This window comes from Artemia sp. Qi Xiang Cuo, chromosome 13 (genome assembly GCF_049724085.1).
Source record: "Artemia sp. Qi Xiang Cuo chromosome 13, ASM4972408v1, whole genome shotgun sequence".
In the NCBI taxonomy this organism is placed as follows: Eukaryota; Metazoa; Arthropoda; class Branchiopoda; order Anostraca; family Artemiidae; genus Artemia; species Artemia sp. Qi Xiang Cuo.
The window spans coordinates 51,180,614-51,199,092 of NC_142806.1; the positions used below are offsets into that span (position 1 = coordinate 51,180,614).

Genomic DNA, 18,479 nt, shown 5'->3' on the forward strand with positions numbered 1-18,479 from the left:
TTTAAATAAGTTTTAGTATAATATTGAATCAATTAAAAAAAACGACACAATAGGATCTTGGAAGTTAAATACATTAAATAAAAACTTTAATAGTAGGTAAGTAATATTAGTAATATTTAATTAAGATATAATTGTTTAAATTAAATACAAAAATATATGTATGAATATTTAAAGAAGTTTTATTATAATAATGCATCAAGTAAAAAAAACGACAGAATAGGACCTTGAAAGATAAATAACTTAAATCAAAAATTTAATAGTAAGTAATATTAGTAATAGTTAAGTAATATATAATTTTTTAAATTAAATATAAAAATATTTTTTTGAATTTTTAAATATGTTTTTTTATAATAATGCATAAATTAAAAAAAACGACACAATAGGATCTTGGAAGGTAAATACCTTAAATAAAAACTTTAATAGTATGTAAGTAATATTAGTAACATTTAAGTAAGAGATATTTTTTTAAATTAAATATAAAAATATATTTATGAATATTTAAAGATTTTTTATTATAATATTGAATAAATAAAAAAACACGAAACAATAGGATCTTGGAAGGTAGATACCTTAAATCAAAATTGTAATAGTAAGTAAGTAATAGTAGTAATAGTTAAGTAAGAGATAATTGTTTACATTCAATAGAAAAATATATGTATGCATATTTAAAGAAGTTTTAGTATCATAATGCATCAAGTAAAAAAAACGCTAGAATAGGACCTTGAAAGGTAAATAACTTAAATAAAAACTTTAATAGTAAGTAATAATATTAATATTTAAGTAAGAGATAATTTTTTAAATTAACTATAAAAATATATATATGCATATTTAAATATGTTTTAGTATCATAATACATCAAATAAAAAAAACGACAGAATAGGATCTTGACATATATATATATTATGAAAAAACTTTAATATTAATTAATAGTTTTAATATTTATTTAAGAAATGTTATTTTAAATGAACTAGAAAAATATATGTATGAATTTTTAAATAATTTTTATTATCACAATGAATCAAATAAAAAAAACGACAGAATAAGACCTTGAAAGTTAGATACCTTAAATCAAAACTTTAATAGTAAGTAAGTAATAGTAGTAATAGTTAAGTAAGAGATAATTGTTTACATTAAATATAAAAATATATTTAAGCATATTTAAAGAATTTTTTGTATCATAATGCATCAAGTAAAAAAAACGACAGAATAGGACCTTGAAAGGTAAATAACTTAAATCAAAACTTTAATAGTAAGTAATAATAGTAATAGTTAAGTAAGAGATATTTGTTTACATTAAATAGAAAAATATATTTATGCTTTTTTAAATATTTTTTTTTATCATAATGCATAAATTAAAAAAAACGACACAATAGGATCTTGGAAGGTAAATAGCTTAAATCAAAACTGTAATAGTAGGTAAGTAATAGTAGTAATAGTTAAGTAAGAGATAATTTTTTAAATTAAATATAAAAATATTTGTATGAATATTTAAAGATTTTTTATTATAATAATGAATCAATTAAAAAAAACGACAGAATAGGACCTTGAAAGGTAAATAACTTAAATCAAAAATTTAATAGTAAGTAATATTATTAATATTTAATTAAGATATAATTGTTTAAATTCAATAGAAAATTATATTTTTGAATTTTTAAATCATTTTTTTTAAAATATTGAAAAACGTAAAAAAAACGACAGAATAGGACCTTGAAAGGTAAATAAATTAGATCAGAACTGAAATAGTAGTAATAGTTAATTAAAATATAATTTTTTACATTCAATATAAAAATATATTTATGAATATTTAAATAAGTTTTAGTATCATAATGCATCAAGTAAAAAAAACGACAGAATAGGACCTTGAAAGGTAAATAACTTAAATCAAAACTTTAATAGTAAGTAATAGTAAGTACGTAATGGTAGCAATAGTTAAGTAAGAAATAATTGTTTACATTCAATAGAAAAATAAATGTATGCATATTTAAAGAGTTTTTAGTATCATAATGCATCAAGCAAAAAAAAAAAAAAACACATAATAGGATCTTGAAAGGTAAATAAATTTAAACTGTAATAGTAAGGTTAAATTTAAACTGTAATAGTAAGTAATTAATATTAGTAAGAGTTAAGTAATAGATAATTGTTTACATTAAATAGAAAAATATATGTATGAATATTAAAAGAAGTTTCAGTATCATAATGCATCAAGTAAAAAAAACGACAGAATAGGACCTTGAAAGGTAAATAACTTAAATCATAACTGTAATAGTAAGTACGTAATGGTAGCAATAGTTAAGTAAGAAATAATTGTTTACATTAAATAGAAAAATACATGTATGCATATTTAAAGAGGTTTTAGTATCATAATGCATCAAGCAAAAAAAAAAAAAAACACATAATAGGATCTTGAAAGGTAAATAAATTTAAACTGTAATAGTAAGGTTAAATTTAAACTGTAATAGTAAGTAATAGTAAGTAAGTAATAGTAATAATAGTTAAGTAAGAGATAATTGTTTACATTCAATAGAAAAATATATGTATGCATATTTCGTATCATAATGCATCAAGTAAAAAAAATGACAGAATAGGATCTTGAAAGGTAAATAACTTAAATAATAACTGTAATAGTAAGTAAGTAATAGTATTAATAGTTAAGTAAGAAATGATTGTTTACATTCAATAGAAAAATATCTGTATGAATATTTAAAGAAGTTTTAGTATCATAATGCATCAAGTACAAAAAAAAACAACATAATTGGATCTTGAAAGGTAAATACCTTAAATCAAAACTGTAATAGTAACTAATGGTAAGTAAGTAATAGTTAAGTAAGAAACATTTGTTTACATTGAATAGAAAAATATCTGTATGCATATTTGAGGAAGTTTTAGTATCAGAATGCATCAAGTAAAAAAAAACGACATAATAGGATCTTGAAAGGTAAATAACTTAAATCAAACTGTAATAGTAAGTAATAGTAAGTAAGTAAATAGTAGTAATAGTAAGTAAGTAATAGTAGTAATAGTAAGTAAGTCAGAAATAATTGTTTACATTCAATAGAAAAATATCTGTATGCATATTTAAAGAAGTTTTAGTATCATAATGCATAAAAAACAAAACAAAAAAAAAGACATAATAGGATCTTGAAAGGTAAATAACTTTAATTAAAAGTGTAATAGTAAGTAATAGTAGTAAGAGTTAAGTAAGAAATAATTGTTTACATTCAATAGAAAACATCAGTATGCATATTTAAAGAAGTTTCAGTATCATAATGCATCAAGTAAAAAAAACGACATAATAGGATCTTGAAAGGTAAATAACTTAAATCAAACTGTAATAGTAAGTAATAGCAAGTAAGTAATAGTAGTAATAGTTAAGTAAGAAATGATTGTTTACATTCAATAGAAAAATATTTGTATTCATATTTAAATATTTTTTATTAAAATAATGAATAAATAAAAAAAAACGACACAATAGGATCTTGGAAGGTAAATACCTTAAATCAAAACTGTAATAGTAAGTAAGTAATAGTAGTAATAGTTAATTAAGAGATAATTGTTTACATTAAATATAAAAATATATGTATGCATTTTTAAAGAAGTTTTATTATCATAATGCATAAAGTAAAAAAAACGACACAATAAGATCTTGGAAGGTAAATAGCTTAAATCAAAACTGTAATAGTAGGTAAGTAATAGTAGTAACAGTTAAGTAAGAGATAATTGTTTACATTTAATAGAAAAATATCTGTATGCATATTTAAAGAAGTTTTAGTATCATAATGCATCAAGTAAAAAAAAATGCTAGAATAGGACCTTGAAAGGTAAATAACTTAAATCAAAAATTTAATAGTAAGTAATAATAGTAATAGTTAAGTAAGAGATAATTGTTTACATTCAATAGAAAAATTTATGTATGCATATTTAAAGAAGTTTTAGTATCATAATGCATCTAGTAAAAAAACATGACATAATAGGATATTGAAAGGTAAATAACTTAAACCAAACTGTAATAGTAAGTTCAGATATACTCATTATAAAGGTATGTTCATACGTTCATCTACGTGAGTGTGTATCTACATATACATATGCATGTTTTTTAGTTATTTTTATGTAGGTTTTTTATATCTAAATATATAGATTCTCCTTTTTCTTTTTTTTCTCCGCCTGTTTTTTTCTTTTTTTTAATATTTTAAAGAGTATATGCTTAAATGCTTAATAGTTTCATGTGTAAAAGTGTAAAAAGATACTGTTCATTGAATGTTTTTTTTCTGTTTTTACTATATATCATCTTAACTATATAAATTTATTGGTAAAACTCACTCGACCTGCAAAAATTATCTTAGAAAAACGGCAGATTGTTCACAACACTATGATGGGATATGGAATATTTGTACTAATGGAATATTCTAATGTAATAATGGTAGTAATTCACACTGTAATAAAGGCATTTTAGAAATCCAAATTGGACGTTCTACGCTCGCTTTGATTAACTAAAGGAGGAAATACCTAAGGAACAGAACTAAAAAAAAAGTTTTTTTTTTAGTTCTCTTAAACAAATAAAAAAAAACTAAAAAACGATAAACTCGAAAAAAAAAGTTCTATTTCGATGATACCATAGACATATTACCTAGAAAGATGAAATCAACGGTCGAATCAATCAGTTTAGATACTGCTTTGCAAAAAATACTATACAGAATAGATTGAGATTAATGATATCACCCAAAATTAACTGTATCTACAGTCACCATAGAGATTTGTTCACTAAATATGCTGTAAAATTAAATTACTTTCAAATGTGCAAATTATACTAAATACAAGACACAAAACCAAAAGCTATTTCTATATATCGTAAGCTCCTAGGAAGAGAGTTATGATCATAAAAGTAACCAAAATAAAAGCGAGCCCTTCCCAACATACCCTCTTATCCCCTCTTGACCTTCTGTCATTGCCTGCCGTTTTCCGCTGCAAAAGCAAACTGACTTTGGGCTTTTTCACAGAATCCACAAAGTAATTTCATCGAGAATTGAACCAAAGACTACGTGCAAGGCAAATGTGACAAAGACTGCACTGTGGAACCATCTAAATAAATCTTAGTAAAGATTAAATTAAAAGTGCAAAAATGTTCAAATTTGTCCTCCAAAGAAACTTCTTCCTTTTTTACCTTCTCCTGAATATAAAAGCTTAAGATGGTCAAGGATAATAATATTATTCTTAGCATTTATGATAAGATAACACATTATATATGTGTATATATATATATATATATATATATATATATATATATATATATATATATATATACTATATATATATATACTCAGAACGGACAAAAAAAAAAAATCCGAATTTTGTATTGTACCAAAAAAATACCTAAATGTACCGAATCGTACCAGTACCACAAAATCGTATTGAAACGATACAATTGTACCGCGTTGGCAAAGGCATTTCCACGTCTATCAGGAATTGACTCCCTGAGAATACTGTCCCAATAACACTCGCTGTTGATGCCTTCTCTCGAGTAAAGGAACAGTGGAATTTCGAAGGACTTATTCTGCCTGACAACTCGATGTACATTAAGTATATATAAAAAGGAAATTTGTAGATGGTGACCTTTAAGTAAACCATCATGAAGATCTTTGCTTAGATTTTGATCGAGGTAATCAAGGTCAAAATCTTGATTTAAATAAAGCATATTTGGATAGCCTACTAGCGAATCCTTATCCATTCAACGAAAAAAAAGAGGATAGGGTCAACAGCATGTGTTTACAGACTAAGCAACTGTTTTTGTTCAAAGGCGACTGGAAAACCCCTTTCCGTTTTAAGCTTCATTCGTGTCACCTGACCTGCTAATGACACGGTAATAGCATATCCTGTTTAGTTGCCAGCGTCCACTTAAAAATAACCTGTACTACAGATGGCATTATTGTGCCTAGCCGCACTTGTAGTCGTCTAAAAAATAATCTTATGATTTTGAGAGATGAATATGCTACGATAGGACTAAATCAGAAGTCCGTTTTGTTTAATTGCTTGGATATTTGCGTTATGCCAATAGGAAGATCCATCCATTCAACAAAGGCCTTGCTTCTCTGCACATCAAGAAGTGAATGTCAGTTACCTATGGGAGCATTATTGCAAATAAGCTACGATTTAATCGTCTAATTCTTGCAAGGTTGTTCAACGCTATTGTTCTGCCGGACCTATTGTATATCACGCTGTTTTGGAGAATCTTCACCCACACAGACATAAGGCAAATCAGATCGTTCAATTACAGTTTTTCAAATATCTTCTCCGCCTCTCACCCCCGACCAAAACTTGTTTGTGTCTAATCGTTATAATATAACTGTTGTATGCATTGCATTTGCCAATAGCATTGTGAGTTTGAAGGATAATCTGTCATACGAATGGAGCCACATCTTGCAGAAGTAAGATCACGGCCACAGTAGCATGTAAATGTTTTTGTCTACACCCATTGTCTTACCAGTTTTCTTTTGTTTTGTTGTTTCTGTATATTTATCTGTGCTGTACTCGGTCGATAATTTGTTGTTGTTTTTTTATGACGGGTTATAAATAAATCTTTCATTCTTTCACTTTTGAAACTTTGCTTTAAGGTATTGATTTTCTACTTACTATATATCTTCTTACTATTCTTACTGTTACTATTACTACTCTTACCCTTCTCACCAAAAACACAAAGTTAAAACAAGAACAAGATAAAAATCAAGTTTACCTTGATATGTTCTGGAAACTGCTCTGGTGTGATTGCTTCAGTGTTTCTACTAGGATCAATCTGTCTATATATAAGCATATATGCATTGGTGCTTGATGAATATGCTGAAGAATAGTAACTTCGACCAGAGGCTCCTCCATAAGACTTCTCAATATCTTCTGGTGTCACCTAAAATGCATAAATTCTATAAATTTATATTACAAAAATCACATAAACCATAAAATAATAAAATGTATACTAGCAGTAGCCTCGAAGGCCCAAGCGGTCAAAACTTATTCACTCGACTGGATATTTTCATCACCAAATAGTCGATAAAGCCAATAAGCAGCAGGGTTATTATTTCTAGTGATTTTTTTTTTATATTACCTAAACAAAAAGAAATCCCTAAATCAGCAAATAAATCGCTAGATTATTAAAGAAAATCACTAAATCAACCAAAAATCACTAAAACCTAGTTATTTTTTTTCGCCTGGCGGCAACCCTGATAAGCACCATTTTACCTGTTTTTCAACATCAAATACAAATCCGGCAGTAGACTAGTGCCTAGAATAACTGAAAACAACGCTAATAAAATAGCATATTCAAAATCAAGCAGGCCGAGAAAATCAACAGAGTATTATAAATATTCTTGCTGAATTATTGCACCCCACTCCCCTCTACCCATTGCCCTGGTTTTATTTATAATACAGACTCAAATTAAACGCATTACAAAAGAACATAGAACGACTAAAAACCGCAAGATAGACTAAAAATTTATGAGAAGATACTTTTGAACGACAACCATGTTTAGGGTTTGTTCAAAGAGAACTTCCAGGAAAACGATTTAAATTTCAATTCCAACGTTACGGAAAGTCTTGAACCCACAGAAATCCAAAACTGAACAGGTTGAGACAAAAGGTATCGTCCAGAAGTATCTATATCAACAGTGACCATAGAGTTTTTTTCACCAAATTTAATGCAAAATTGAATTATTTTCAATTATACAGATTAAACTAAATATAAGCTACAAAATGAAAAGCTATTTTTATATATCATAAGCTCCCAGAGAAAGAATTAAGATCTTATAGAGTAAACGAAATAAAAGAGTAAGAGTAACCGAAATAAAAGAGTCGTTACCACAGCCCACCCTCCGCCCCCTCCCCCCTCTCCAACAAACCCTCTTGATCTTCTGTCATTTCCTGCCATTTTCTGCAACTGACGCAAAATGGACTTTCAGATTTTTCACAGAATCCTAATGAATCAAACCAGAGACTAAGTGCAAAAATGCTTAAGTTCGTCCTCCAAAAAACTCCCCGTCCCCTTTTTACCTTCGCCTGCATGCAAAAAAACCTCAAGTTAGTCAAAGGTAATATTATCACACGTAGATATATATGATAAAAATAATCGAAAGCCAATCTCTAAGCTCCTCTCTCTTCTTATGCTCCTTTTCCTCTCCTCTCCTACAAACTCCTTTTCTTGACCTTCTCCTTTTAGAGAGCGCCACGCTTCCTATAAGTGCTTTAAACTATGCAGGATATACCCCCCTCCCCATCACAACCATATGTTGAGTTTTTCCTTTGAAACAGGGATACATATACCAAGTATTGGACGAATCAGTCCATTTGTTTAGAGATCCACAGCAAACAAATAGAAAAACAGGCAGACAAACAAATGAACAAGCCTGCCTGTTCATTGGCCTGTTCGTGGTAGTTACTATGGCGCATTAATTTTTCTGTCTATTTTTCTTTGCTTATTTTGCTCCACTTCTAAACAATATAACGCGTCAAGACTTCTTAACTTGCATGAGAAGCAAAATGTTTTTATTATATTTGATCAAACCAGTTATTTGGTCAAATACCCAAGGTTTTGATTAAACTGCAGGAAGTGATGCCATGACTATATGTATGACCTGATTTCTATATCTTGTATCTCGCTTTTAGGGTAATTTAGGGCAGGTTTGAGTTAAGCTATTTTGTCGCCCGCTGAGTTTTGATCAAAGGATGAGACAATGACTAAATATAATGAATCATATTTTAGGGTAAGTTAGGGCAGGTTTAAGTTAAGGTATTTGGTAGCCCGCTGAGTTTTGATCAAAGGATGAGACAATGACTAAATATAATGAATCATATTTTAGGGTAAGTTAGGGCAGGTTTGAGTTAAGCTATTTTGTCGCCCGCTGAGTTTTGATCAAAGGATGAGACAATGACTAAATATAATGAATCATATTTTAGGGTAAGTTAGGGCAGGTTTAAGTTAAGCTATTTGGTTGCCCGCTGAGTTTTGATCAAAGGATGAGACAATGACTAAATATAATGAATCATATTTTAGGGTAAGTTAGGGCAGGTTTAAGTTAAGCTATTTGGTTGCCCGCTGAGTTTTGATCAAAGGATGAGACAATGACTAAATATAATGAATACTATTTTAGGGTAAGTTAGGGCAGGTTTAAGTTAAGCTATTTGGTTGCCCGCTGAGTTTTGATCAAAGGATGAGACCATGACTAAATTTAATGAACCAGATTTTAATCAGACACGCTGAAAAAGGGAATAACCCTGAACATTTTAACTACCAGATGCTCGGTACATTTTCTCAAACGGCCACTATCTTTTTTGTTTGTGAACAGGCAGACAAACAAATGAACAGGCTGACAAACAAATGAACAGGCTGACAAACAAAGCAATTTACAGCATGGTTTAGATCAAGAGAAAAATAAGAAGAGACAAATTATCGAATAAAATTTACCAGAAAGTTTTCACTCTGGTTAAGATATGGCCTATCCAGTATTTGGTTTTCATATTTTGCATATGGTGCTTTTCATTACACGAAGGCGTAAGATGGCGTCGTATATATTTTTTTTTTATAGATATCTGACTAGGGATGCCAATTGAATTTGCCAATCTATATTTTTTGCCCCTCTCCATTATATTTTAAAGTTACATTTTTTTCGGCATTTCCATGGCAGACAAAACTGGAAAAAACAAAATTGCCTCCCTCCCAGATTTAGAAAAATACTTGTTTATGTCTCCATTGAATAAAAACTGAAAGAAATACTCCCCCCCCCCGCTCTCAATTTCATGAATTGGCACATTACACGATGAATACACGAATATTCATTACACGAAGGCACAAGATGGCGCTGTATTTTTAAAAATTCATTTCCAACCGTGCCAACAAAGGGACAGGAGCCAAATGCCCCTCTAAATTGTTTCCTTCCCCCCCATAATTTGAAAAAAACTTCTTTATTGTATTCACATTACAGTAAAATTAAAATAAATAAAGTTACCCCCGACCCCAAATTTCGATAAATTATTTTTTGTACCTTTATTAAATCAATGTTGAAAGAAATACCCCCCCCACCTACGCTTTCATGAATTGGCACCCATTGGCACATTTCCATTAACATAAAATATTTCCATAATTATAATTCTAATTCAGGCACTCTTCTTTTCTCTGATGCGTTCTGCATTATAAGCCACAATTATGTTTTTATTTATAATTACGGTTATTACTCGACAGAGTTCTACAAAGCCGGAAAAATATTTATTTTTAATAGTAGTTTCTAATAAAATTAAAAATGATGAGATACAGATTTAAGCTTTACCGTGTGTATCCACAAAAATTATAGTTATTTGTGCGCATAAGACATGAAAACATGCACATGAAACACGCGCATCCGAAAGAAAACAATTTTAGTACATTTGATACTTTGTTCAGATGATACATTCGATGTGCTTCACTTGCTACTCCGTTTTGAAGCAAACTATTGGCCCTTGGAAAGATTGAGTCGGGCATTTCTGTATTAGTGGATTTCTACTAACTGAAAATTACAATTTAATCTCGTGTGTTTAAAGGCTAAGGATCACAAGCGGATCCAGGGTAGGAGCAGGTGGGACCCCCCCTCCCCCCAAAGACTTTCTCTGGCGCCCTCATTCATTGTTTTCTTTCTGTTTTTCACTCTTTTTTAAAATAAATGTCTCACTTTGGTAAATTATTGGCGCCCTTGTCATATTCCTCTCCCCCCCCCCCAAGATTTTGCTTATTGGCACCACAAGTGTGCTCAATTAACATTATTTAATGAAATTAAATATAAATAGATCTTGATTTAATTAAATTTAAATAATAGTTACTTAATTATTGTTAGAGTCGTTAAGCAAAACGATAATCATATTCTCAAGTTCTACCTAATTACATCACCGGTGCATTATTTAATGTTACTCAAATATTAATAAATTAGACTTAAATTTAGTTTAATAAAACTAAATTTAAATGACTATTACTTAATTATTTAATTTTATCAACTGATTTAAGTTTGATCAACTAAGTAGCAGAGTGAAGCATCACTGTTTTCTGGTGATGTTTAACAGTGACGCCATATTTGGTTGGCAATAACTGGTTTCGTTGTCATATAAAATTTTAATATTTAGAAAAAGGGCATAACTCATTTTTTTTTCTCCTGTCTTTAAATTCAAGTGAAAATATAGCGATTAATTACAATAATTAACCACATGCAACGTTGTTGACGAAGAGGCCCATATTTCGACATAACTTCTATTACAAACTACTACTAACAACTCACTGCAGCACCAATCCGCCTGAGGCCAACACAGCTGGGCACGCTCCCCCTCCATCCCAGTCTATTCAAAGCTTCCCTCTTTACACCCTACCAAGAAGTCCCAATTTCCTTTAAATCCTTTATTGCCCATTCGGGGTGAGATTGAACTGGATTTGATATAACTAATATTCAAATATTTTGCCTTTATTTATTGAAATGGTAGTAACAATAACGATTAACAGTTTTTTAGTTGCCGTGCTGTTTATATGATTATTTTTCTTGCTTATATTGTTTTTTAGGACTCCGAAATGCGAATTCGACCCTTCGGAACTAGTGATAGGAATTTCTTGATTTAAAATACCTTATTTATTATAAGTCACACTGTTAATTGTCTAAAAGTTAGAATGTCTATGAGTTACACAATGCATCCGAGGCTTTAAGCATAGGTTTAGTAAAAAAAAAAGCTTTAAATCAAAATATACTGTATAACTCTGATTAGCACTTTATTCATACGCTCCAACAGAGCGACTTCTCAACAAGCAGCATTCCAGTAAGGCTTGCAGCCGAGGAGAAAAGACAACTAAGCCAAAGCTTTTGTTTCTTTTTATTAGTCAAACCTTACAAGCAGAAAGGTGGAGGTGGCTTCCAATGAACTAACTATTTGTGTGGACCATTCCTGAAATTATTATTAGCTTAAGAAACCCGGAGCATGACTCGTCAAGAAGCCAACCAGCGTTAATATTGCCTCGGCAGTATTGCAAATAATATCTAGTAAAATTGCCCATATTTCTGACAAAGGATCCTCAATATCGGAAAACTTCACTATGAATGTCTAAAAGGGTTACCCTTGTGACGCTTTGATCATTGAAGCAACTCCAAAGACCAGTTCTGAAGTCTTTGATATAGGCGTAATAGTGTCCACCGGAAGCAGAGCCACTATGAATCATTATTGAAAACAGCTCGTAAACATACGGTCCCGATTCAAGAGCACGTCTTTTTGACCGTTCGGGGTCGACGGCACCAGACGTTAGATCTATACCTTCGTCTTCTTCCTGAAAAAAATATTTTATTAATAGTCAGCAAAATGAGTATATGAGTAGAAAGACAAATAATAAGATACAACAAAGATAGGCGAATAAATAATATACAACGATTACCTCAAGCTATACTACCAATCGAGCATTGGTCATTTACAGAGTCAGTAGCTTTCCGATCCTTACAAAGGAGTATACACTACAGTGGGTTTTTCTTTCCTTTCTTGGATCATCTAACAGGATCTATAGCTGTTTAATAATAGGAGTAATGTAACCAGTGATCATGTTTGCAGCAATAGCTGCCACTGAATAAAGGGCGAAGCACAGCCCAGACTAACCGAAAATTAAACAGATATTTTCAACCAAACATTCGAGTGGAAAAGAATTACCATTTGACACCGATTAAGGAACGGTATCCATGTGCCAAAAAGTCAGATGTGCCTTTATATTTGATGTGCAAACGATATGAAAGAAAAAATCATACACAAAAAATGGCATAATAGACAATTTCTATTTATACATGATTGTTTTCTTTCATATTATTGCGCCCAAAATATGAAGCGCCATCTAAAATTATTTACAACCTACAATGAATAGCTTTGCTACTGGTGGTATAAGAGAAAAAGCACTATGAGCTCACACAAACCCACGCTGTCTGGTGCACGATGATGGGTAAATTACAGGAACTGCTGCTACTCTTGACAAAAAAGTCACTGACACCATCTAGCTTTTAGTGTTTCTACACATTTGTAATTTTGTTTTTCAGAAACTGAGATCAGACACTTTTTACCATACCAATTTCGTCAACTACATTCCACTAATTTTGCCTTATTATTCCACTGAAAAAATTCCAGGAGACTCCAAAGGGTAGATGATGTTGGTGATTTTGCTTTGTCGACACTAGTGTTAGTTTTCACTCTTAGAAGTTACCATTACTCTTAAGTCTCTAGTCTATTATAAACTAATGCATCTATGTACAATACATGCTTTTTAGTAGCTAACAAATTATGCTGTAGAAGTGAAAATTAAAAAATCTGAATATTTTTTTTACGCGAAATAGTCATTTGTTCAGTCCATTAAACCCAGAACTAGCGAAGCATCTTTTGTACGTTGTGAACATTTTTTTTCTTTTTTTTTTACTGTTTTCATTGTCTTTCGTTTGTTTCCACTTTTTTGTCCCCATTTTCTAATTTGTGGGCTTGGCAATATGGTATTTGAATAGCTAACATAGTAATGAACTTCACTGATTGTCTTACTCCACAATATTTTCAAAAACACTTTTCTTAGGTTTTTCTTCAAAAATACTAAAGAAAATCTCTTCCGCCTTATATTTTTAAAGTGCTTTTTTGTACCTTCGTGAAAAAAAGACGGAAAATACTGCCCCACCTCTAATTTTCGTGAACTGGCACCCCTGGGTAGAACTCTACTCTATCCCACCAAATTAGTACTAGTCACCAGAGCTTCCAAACCGACATCTCTTTGTGGACTTTATCTAACAATCTCGAATAAAATTAAGGATGCTTAAAGACATAGATTTTGGTCTTAGAAGACCAAAATTAATGGGGATAAAAATACTGAGGTTTTCTCCTATGTTGTTTTTCAAAACCCAGATTAAGGTGACAAATTCTCTGCAACGTTATAAAGTATATCTTAAAACATGAACAAACGTTTTCGACGAAAATTAATCTGTAAGTATGCCCCTAATTTGACGAGAAAATTAGATCTGAATTCTTTTTCTTTTTGAAGAGTGCATTTTTTTTGTGATAAGGGGGACGCATCGAGTTCCACCTCACTATTTATCTTTATTGAAAGTCGATGTGTACCCTTTTTATTCCATAAAAAAGTTCGACTTCAATAATTTTTTTTAAAAGAATTGGAAAATTTACAGAACGTTGATCAGGTAATCAATTTAATTTTAGATTCTCTTAAAGGGCACATCGACTTAGATACTGAGAGTTAATGAGTATTTTAAAGAATGCATCTACGTGTATACATTGTATACACGTTGTCTATCATTAACTATCATTAACTTTTGTATACACATTAACTTTATGATTACTATATCTCAAGGCAGTAAAATACCCATGTCAGAATTTTTAAACCCAGCTCACTTTCCTTAAGCCTTTAACACTCGAAAATGGGTGCAATATCTCGGCCTTCAACATTCACTATTAGGGCAACCTACTCTTAAAAACAAAGACCTATTTGAGTCGGATGATAGCAACAATTGTTAGTTGTCGTAAGTAGGGGCATCCCGGGGGGGGAGACCGCCCCCCAACGGTTTTGGCATTCAGTGAATTTGCAAAATTGCCCGAAATTTAACAAAATTCTTGATTTCCGCAGACAATTTGGCATTAATCAGGTAGCAATTCGGTAAAATTTACGAAGATCACCCCCCCCCCCCAATGAAATGATTCTTGGGACGCCCCTGGTCGTAAGTAAGATTCTCACTTAACCCATGACAACCTTACAGCCAGGTGTTTGAAAGTCGAGCCCCTTTTTCTCCAAGATATTGAGTTCAAGTAGGAACAAATTCCCAAGCATCAGTTGAATTTCAGATGGCAGGTGAGGCAGAAAACGCCTTCAGATGGCAGGTAAACGGAAATACAGGCTATAACAAATTCCCGCTCAACCCCCAACTAGATTATCTTCCACCACAAGCAATACAAACAAACTTAACCAAACTTACGATTCAACTTGCACTCCCCCTCCTGCCAGACTCCTGCCCTAAATTTTTGAGAACTGACGCCACTGATTATATAAGTTTCTTTCATTTTTATACATGGCTTTATCAGCTTTGAAATACACATATTTCTACGTATCCTAATTTTAAGCAGGTAATACGAGCAACCAGGATGAGGGGTGAAACAAACTTACCCCGACTTACGATTCAAACTGCACTCCCCCTCCCCCTAGACTCTCTCCTAAATTTTTGTAGACCGACGCTGCTGGTTGCATTAGTTTCTTTTGTTTTCATATATGGCTTTATCAGGTTTGAAATACACATATATCTATGCATTCTAAATTTTAGGAGGTATACGAGCAGCCAGGAAGAGGGGTGAAATAAACTTACCCCCACTTGCGATTCAATATCAGACAGTTTGCTTGAATGAGTTCGGTGGCTTGCATCATCATCAAGATCAGTGCCTTCAGATAAGCAATCATCTGTATCACCACTAACATCTTTAGAGTCCTTGAGAAATGAGTTCAAATCTAAGATCTCAGGAAAAGTTACCCTGGAAATAAAAGTTTCTAGAATATACATCCCTACCCCCGAAAAACATAAACTAATGAAAGATTATATAAAGAAAGACAACATTTACTAATTTAATAATCAAAATTCCTATGATATTTAGGAAATTGGGGGGAAAAACGAGAAGCATCGGATGATTTACCCGTAACCAAATATTACACTTCTGGCCGACGGCAGAGAATCAAGAGGTCGGTATCCGTGCTAGGCAGACCATTAGTCAGCACACGAAAAAGTTTTTTGTTTTTTTATCTAAATTTAGAGCAATCTCGGGACTTATTAGACCGAGTATACTTCACATTTTATTATTATTATACAAATTATTATTACGTATATACATATATATTATTATTATATTAGTGCATACTTCCTCAAAATATATACCCTGAAATAACCATAGTAGTGCTACAAAAGAACAAGAAAGAAAACAGAAGTGCAATCACTAAAAACAATATAGAAGAAGCGTAATTCCAGTAAAGAAAATTATCAATAAGTGCAGGAAAAAAAGAAAAAGAAACAGAACAAAACTATCTGAACATATTTCATAAGCTTAACTGTGCGAAAATTCCAATCGAATAAGTGAGTAGTTTGCAGACCTGAATGGACCCAGGAAAAATCGATGAGGGAGGAAATGGGGTTCACAATCTTCCACTTAGTAAACAGAAACAGGGAAGAACAGATAGGAGGCATTTTCCCATTGTTATCCCAAATCTCCCATTCCCTACCAGAGACAAAATAAATTCTAGATTGACAACCATTTACAGATTTTCCAGATAAAACGAAAATTGTGTGTTATTATAAATAGATTAAGTTTAGCCACTTTTAATGTCCATTGTTATTTATAAATCTCTAACCCATATTCTTAATATGTAGTTATTTGTATATACATGAAATATGTATGAAACATTATTTTCTTTATGTACGTTTGAATTTTGCTGAATATTATTTTATTGTATGTATGAAGAATGAATATTATTTAATTATTATTTACGAAACAATATGTATGAGGCAATCAAAATTAAGATATAAAACCAGCTTTCGATTCAAAACACCCATCTTAATGCTGATAATCAAGTCCAAACATCGTCTGAGCGCGAATCCGAGCAAGTCTAAGCACTCCATCGAGGATAAATCTTGATAAAAATTTCAGGACAAGATTTAGATTAATTCTTACTTCAAACGTTTCCAACAATAAAGCAATTAAATAATTGAATAATTTTTTAGACCACAATTCCTTTCCAATTACAAAACAATATATATAAAAAAGCGCGTATAATACCTTAAATGAGACAGTACTACTACTACTAAAAATTCACCACAACACCAAGCCACCTGAAACAGCTACGCACTCTCCTCCTCCATTCCGACCTTTTCAAAGCCTTCCTCTTTGCATCCTCCCAGGAAGTTCTCATTTCCCTTAAATTTTTCTTTACGACGTCCTCCCACCCCAACCGTGGACGACCTGCTTTCCATTTATTCCTAGACGGTTGACCAAAAAGGACACTACATGGCAATCTGTCATCTTTCATCCGCAGAACGTGTCCTAGCCATCTTAACTTTTCTCTCATTATAACCAGAGAAGGCGGGGTTGAACCACACTTTTCTTACAGCCTACTGTTTGAAATATGATCAGGCAGTCGCGTCTTATTTAGAATTACTTTAAAAAAAACTTTTTCCAAAAAATAGGTTTTTCAAAGAAAAGTAAAGAACTCCATTAAACAAAAAATGAGCAAAAATAAAATCAAATAATCTATGAAAAAATGTAAATGTTCTTACTTTTATAACTTTAATAAATCAAATAATTTTAACATTTTGATTACTAAATATCAGTATATGTATATTAAGCTGACAGTGCACATTCATTTGTATTTTTTCAGTAAAGTGCAAATTATGCTCTGGCCTTGGGAAGGCATTGTTTTTCGTTTTGAGTTTGACTCGGTTATTTATTGTTATTTCTGTTCGTTTTGGGTTCATTTATTTGTTGATGCTGATTTGCAATAGTTTCATGATGTGTAGAATATTTGATTTCATTTCTGCTCATTTTTGTTTAATGGAGTTCATTCCTTTTCTTTAAAATATTTGTTTTGTAGAAAAATTTTTTTAAATTAATTTCTGTTCTTTTTATATTGACATAGTCTTTTCAGGGAAAAAGAAAATAATACTTTAAATCTTTTCGTTATTAAAGGCTTTACAATTTGGCCTTCTATTTATATGTTGGAGAAAAATTTTCATCAATTTTTAAAAACATTCACCCTTTTAAAAATCTGGACACAAATAGTACTGTTTAACTTAGTTTCATACCTCATCTATTTGACCTGAAATGGTAAACTTGATACTATTTGCAAAAAAATCTGATTACTTTCTTTGATAGCTTGAATACACTTACACTATTTTTATTTGTTTAAATTTTAAGAGCAGAAGTAGCCCCGAAAGTCTGAACATAATACCCTCAGTTATTCTTGAGATACTGCTGAGATACCCTATTGGGAATTAGCGTTATCACAGTGCATTTTGATTTAATCTTAAGGCAACATTTAGTTTTTAAACATAATGGGCAAATAGGAGGGTGGGAGTGGAAGGGGGATTAGTTGCCCTCAAACCACTTTTGACGATTAAAAAGGGCATCAGCCCTTTCTATTTTCAATCGAATGAGCTCCTTTCGAAGTTCCTACGACAACTCCTTCGATACGAAGTGCCCTGGTCTAAACAACAACGACAACAAAAAATATAACTGATAACTTTCGACTATTAAAAAGAGTTCAAGGCCTTTGAATTTCAAATCGAATGAGCCCTTTTCTGAAGTTTCTACGACAACGCCTTCTATAAAACCTTATATGCCCCCAGGGTATAACCTAAAACCCTTTCCCTGAGGGCTGTTGCGGAGTATCCTCCTCAAAAACATGTTTCCTATGAGGAAATAAACTACGCTGAACACACTGTCTA

General features: G+C 31.2%; 1 protein-coding gene across 3 annotated transcripts in view; it reads right to left on the reverse strand.

Annotated features, from left to right (window-relative positions):
* Window positions 1–18,479, reverse strand: part of LOC148945393 (ubiquitin carboxyl-terminal hydrolase 47-like) — a 163,981-nt gene that overhangs the window by 60,457 nt on the left and 85,045 nt on the right. For all 3 annotated transcript variants that reach the window (XM_089099421.1, XM_089099422.1, XM_089099423.1), the window contains 3 exons: window positions 15,360–15,522; window positions 12,098–12,304; window positions 6,725–6,892 (listed from right to left, as the gene is read on the reverse strand). In XM_089099421.1, coding sequence (XP_088955547.1) covers window positions 6,725–6,892; window positions 12,098–12,304; window positions 15,360–15,522 — 538 coding nt within the window. The remainder of the gene's footprint in view (window positions 1–6,724; window positions 6,893–12,097; window positions 12,305–15,359; window positions 15,523–18,479) is intronic.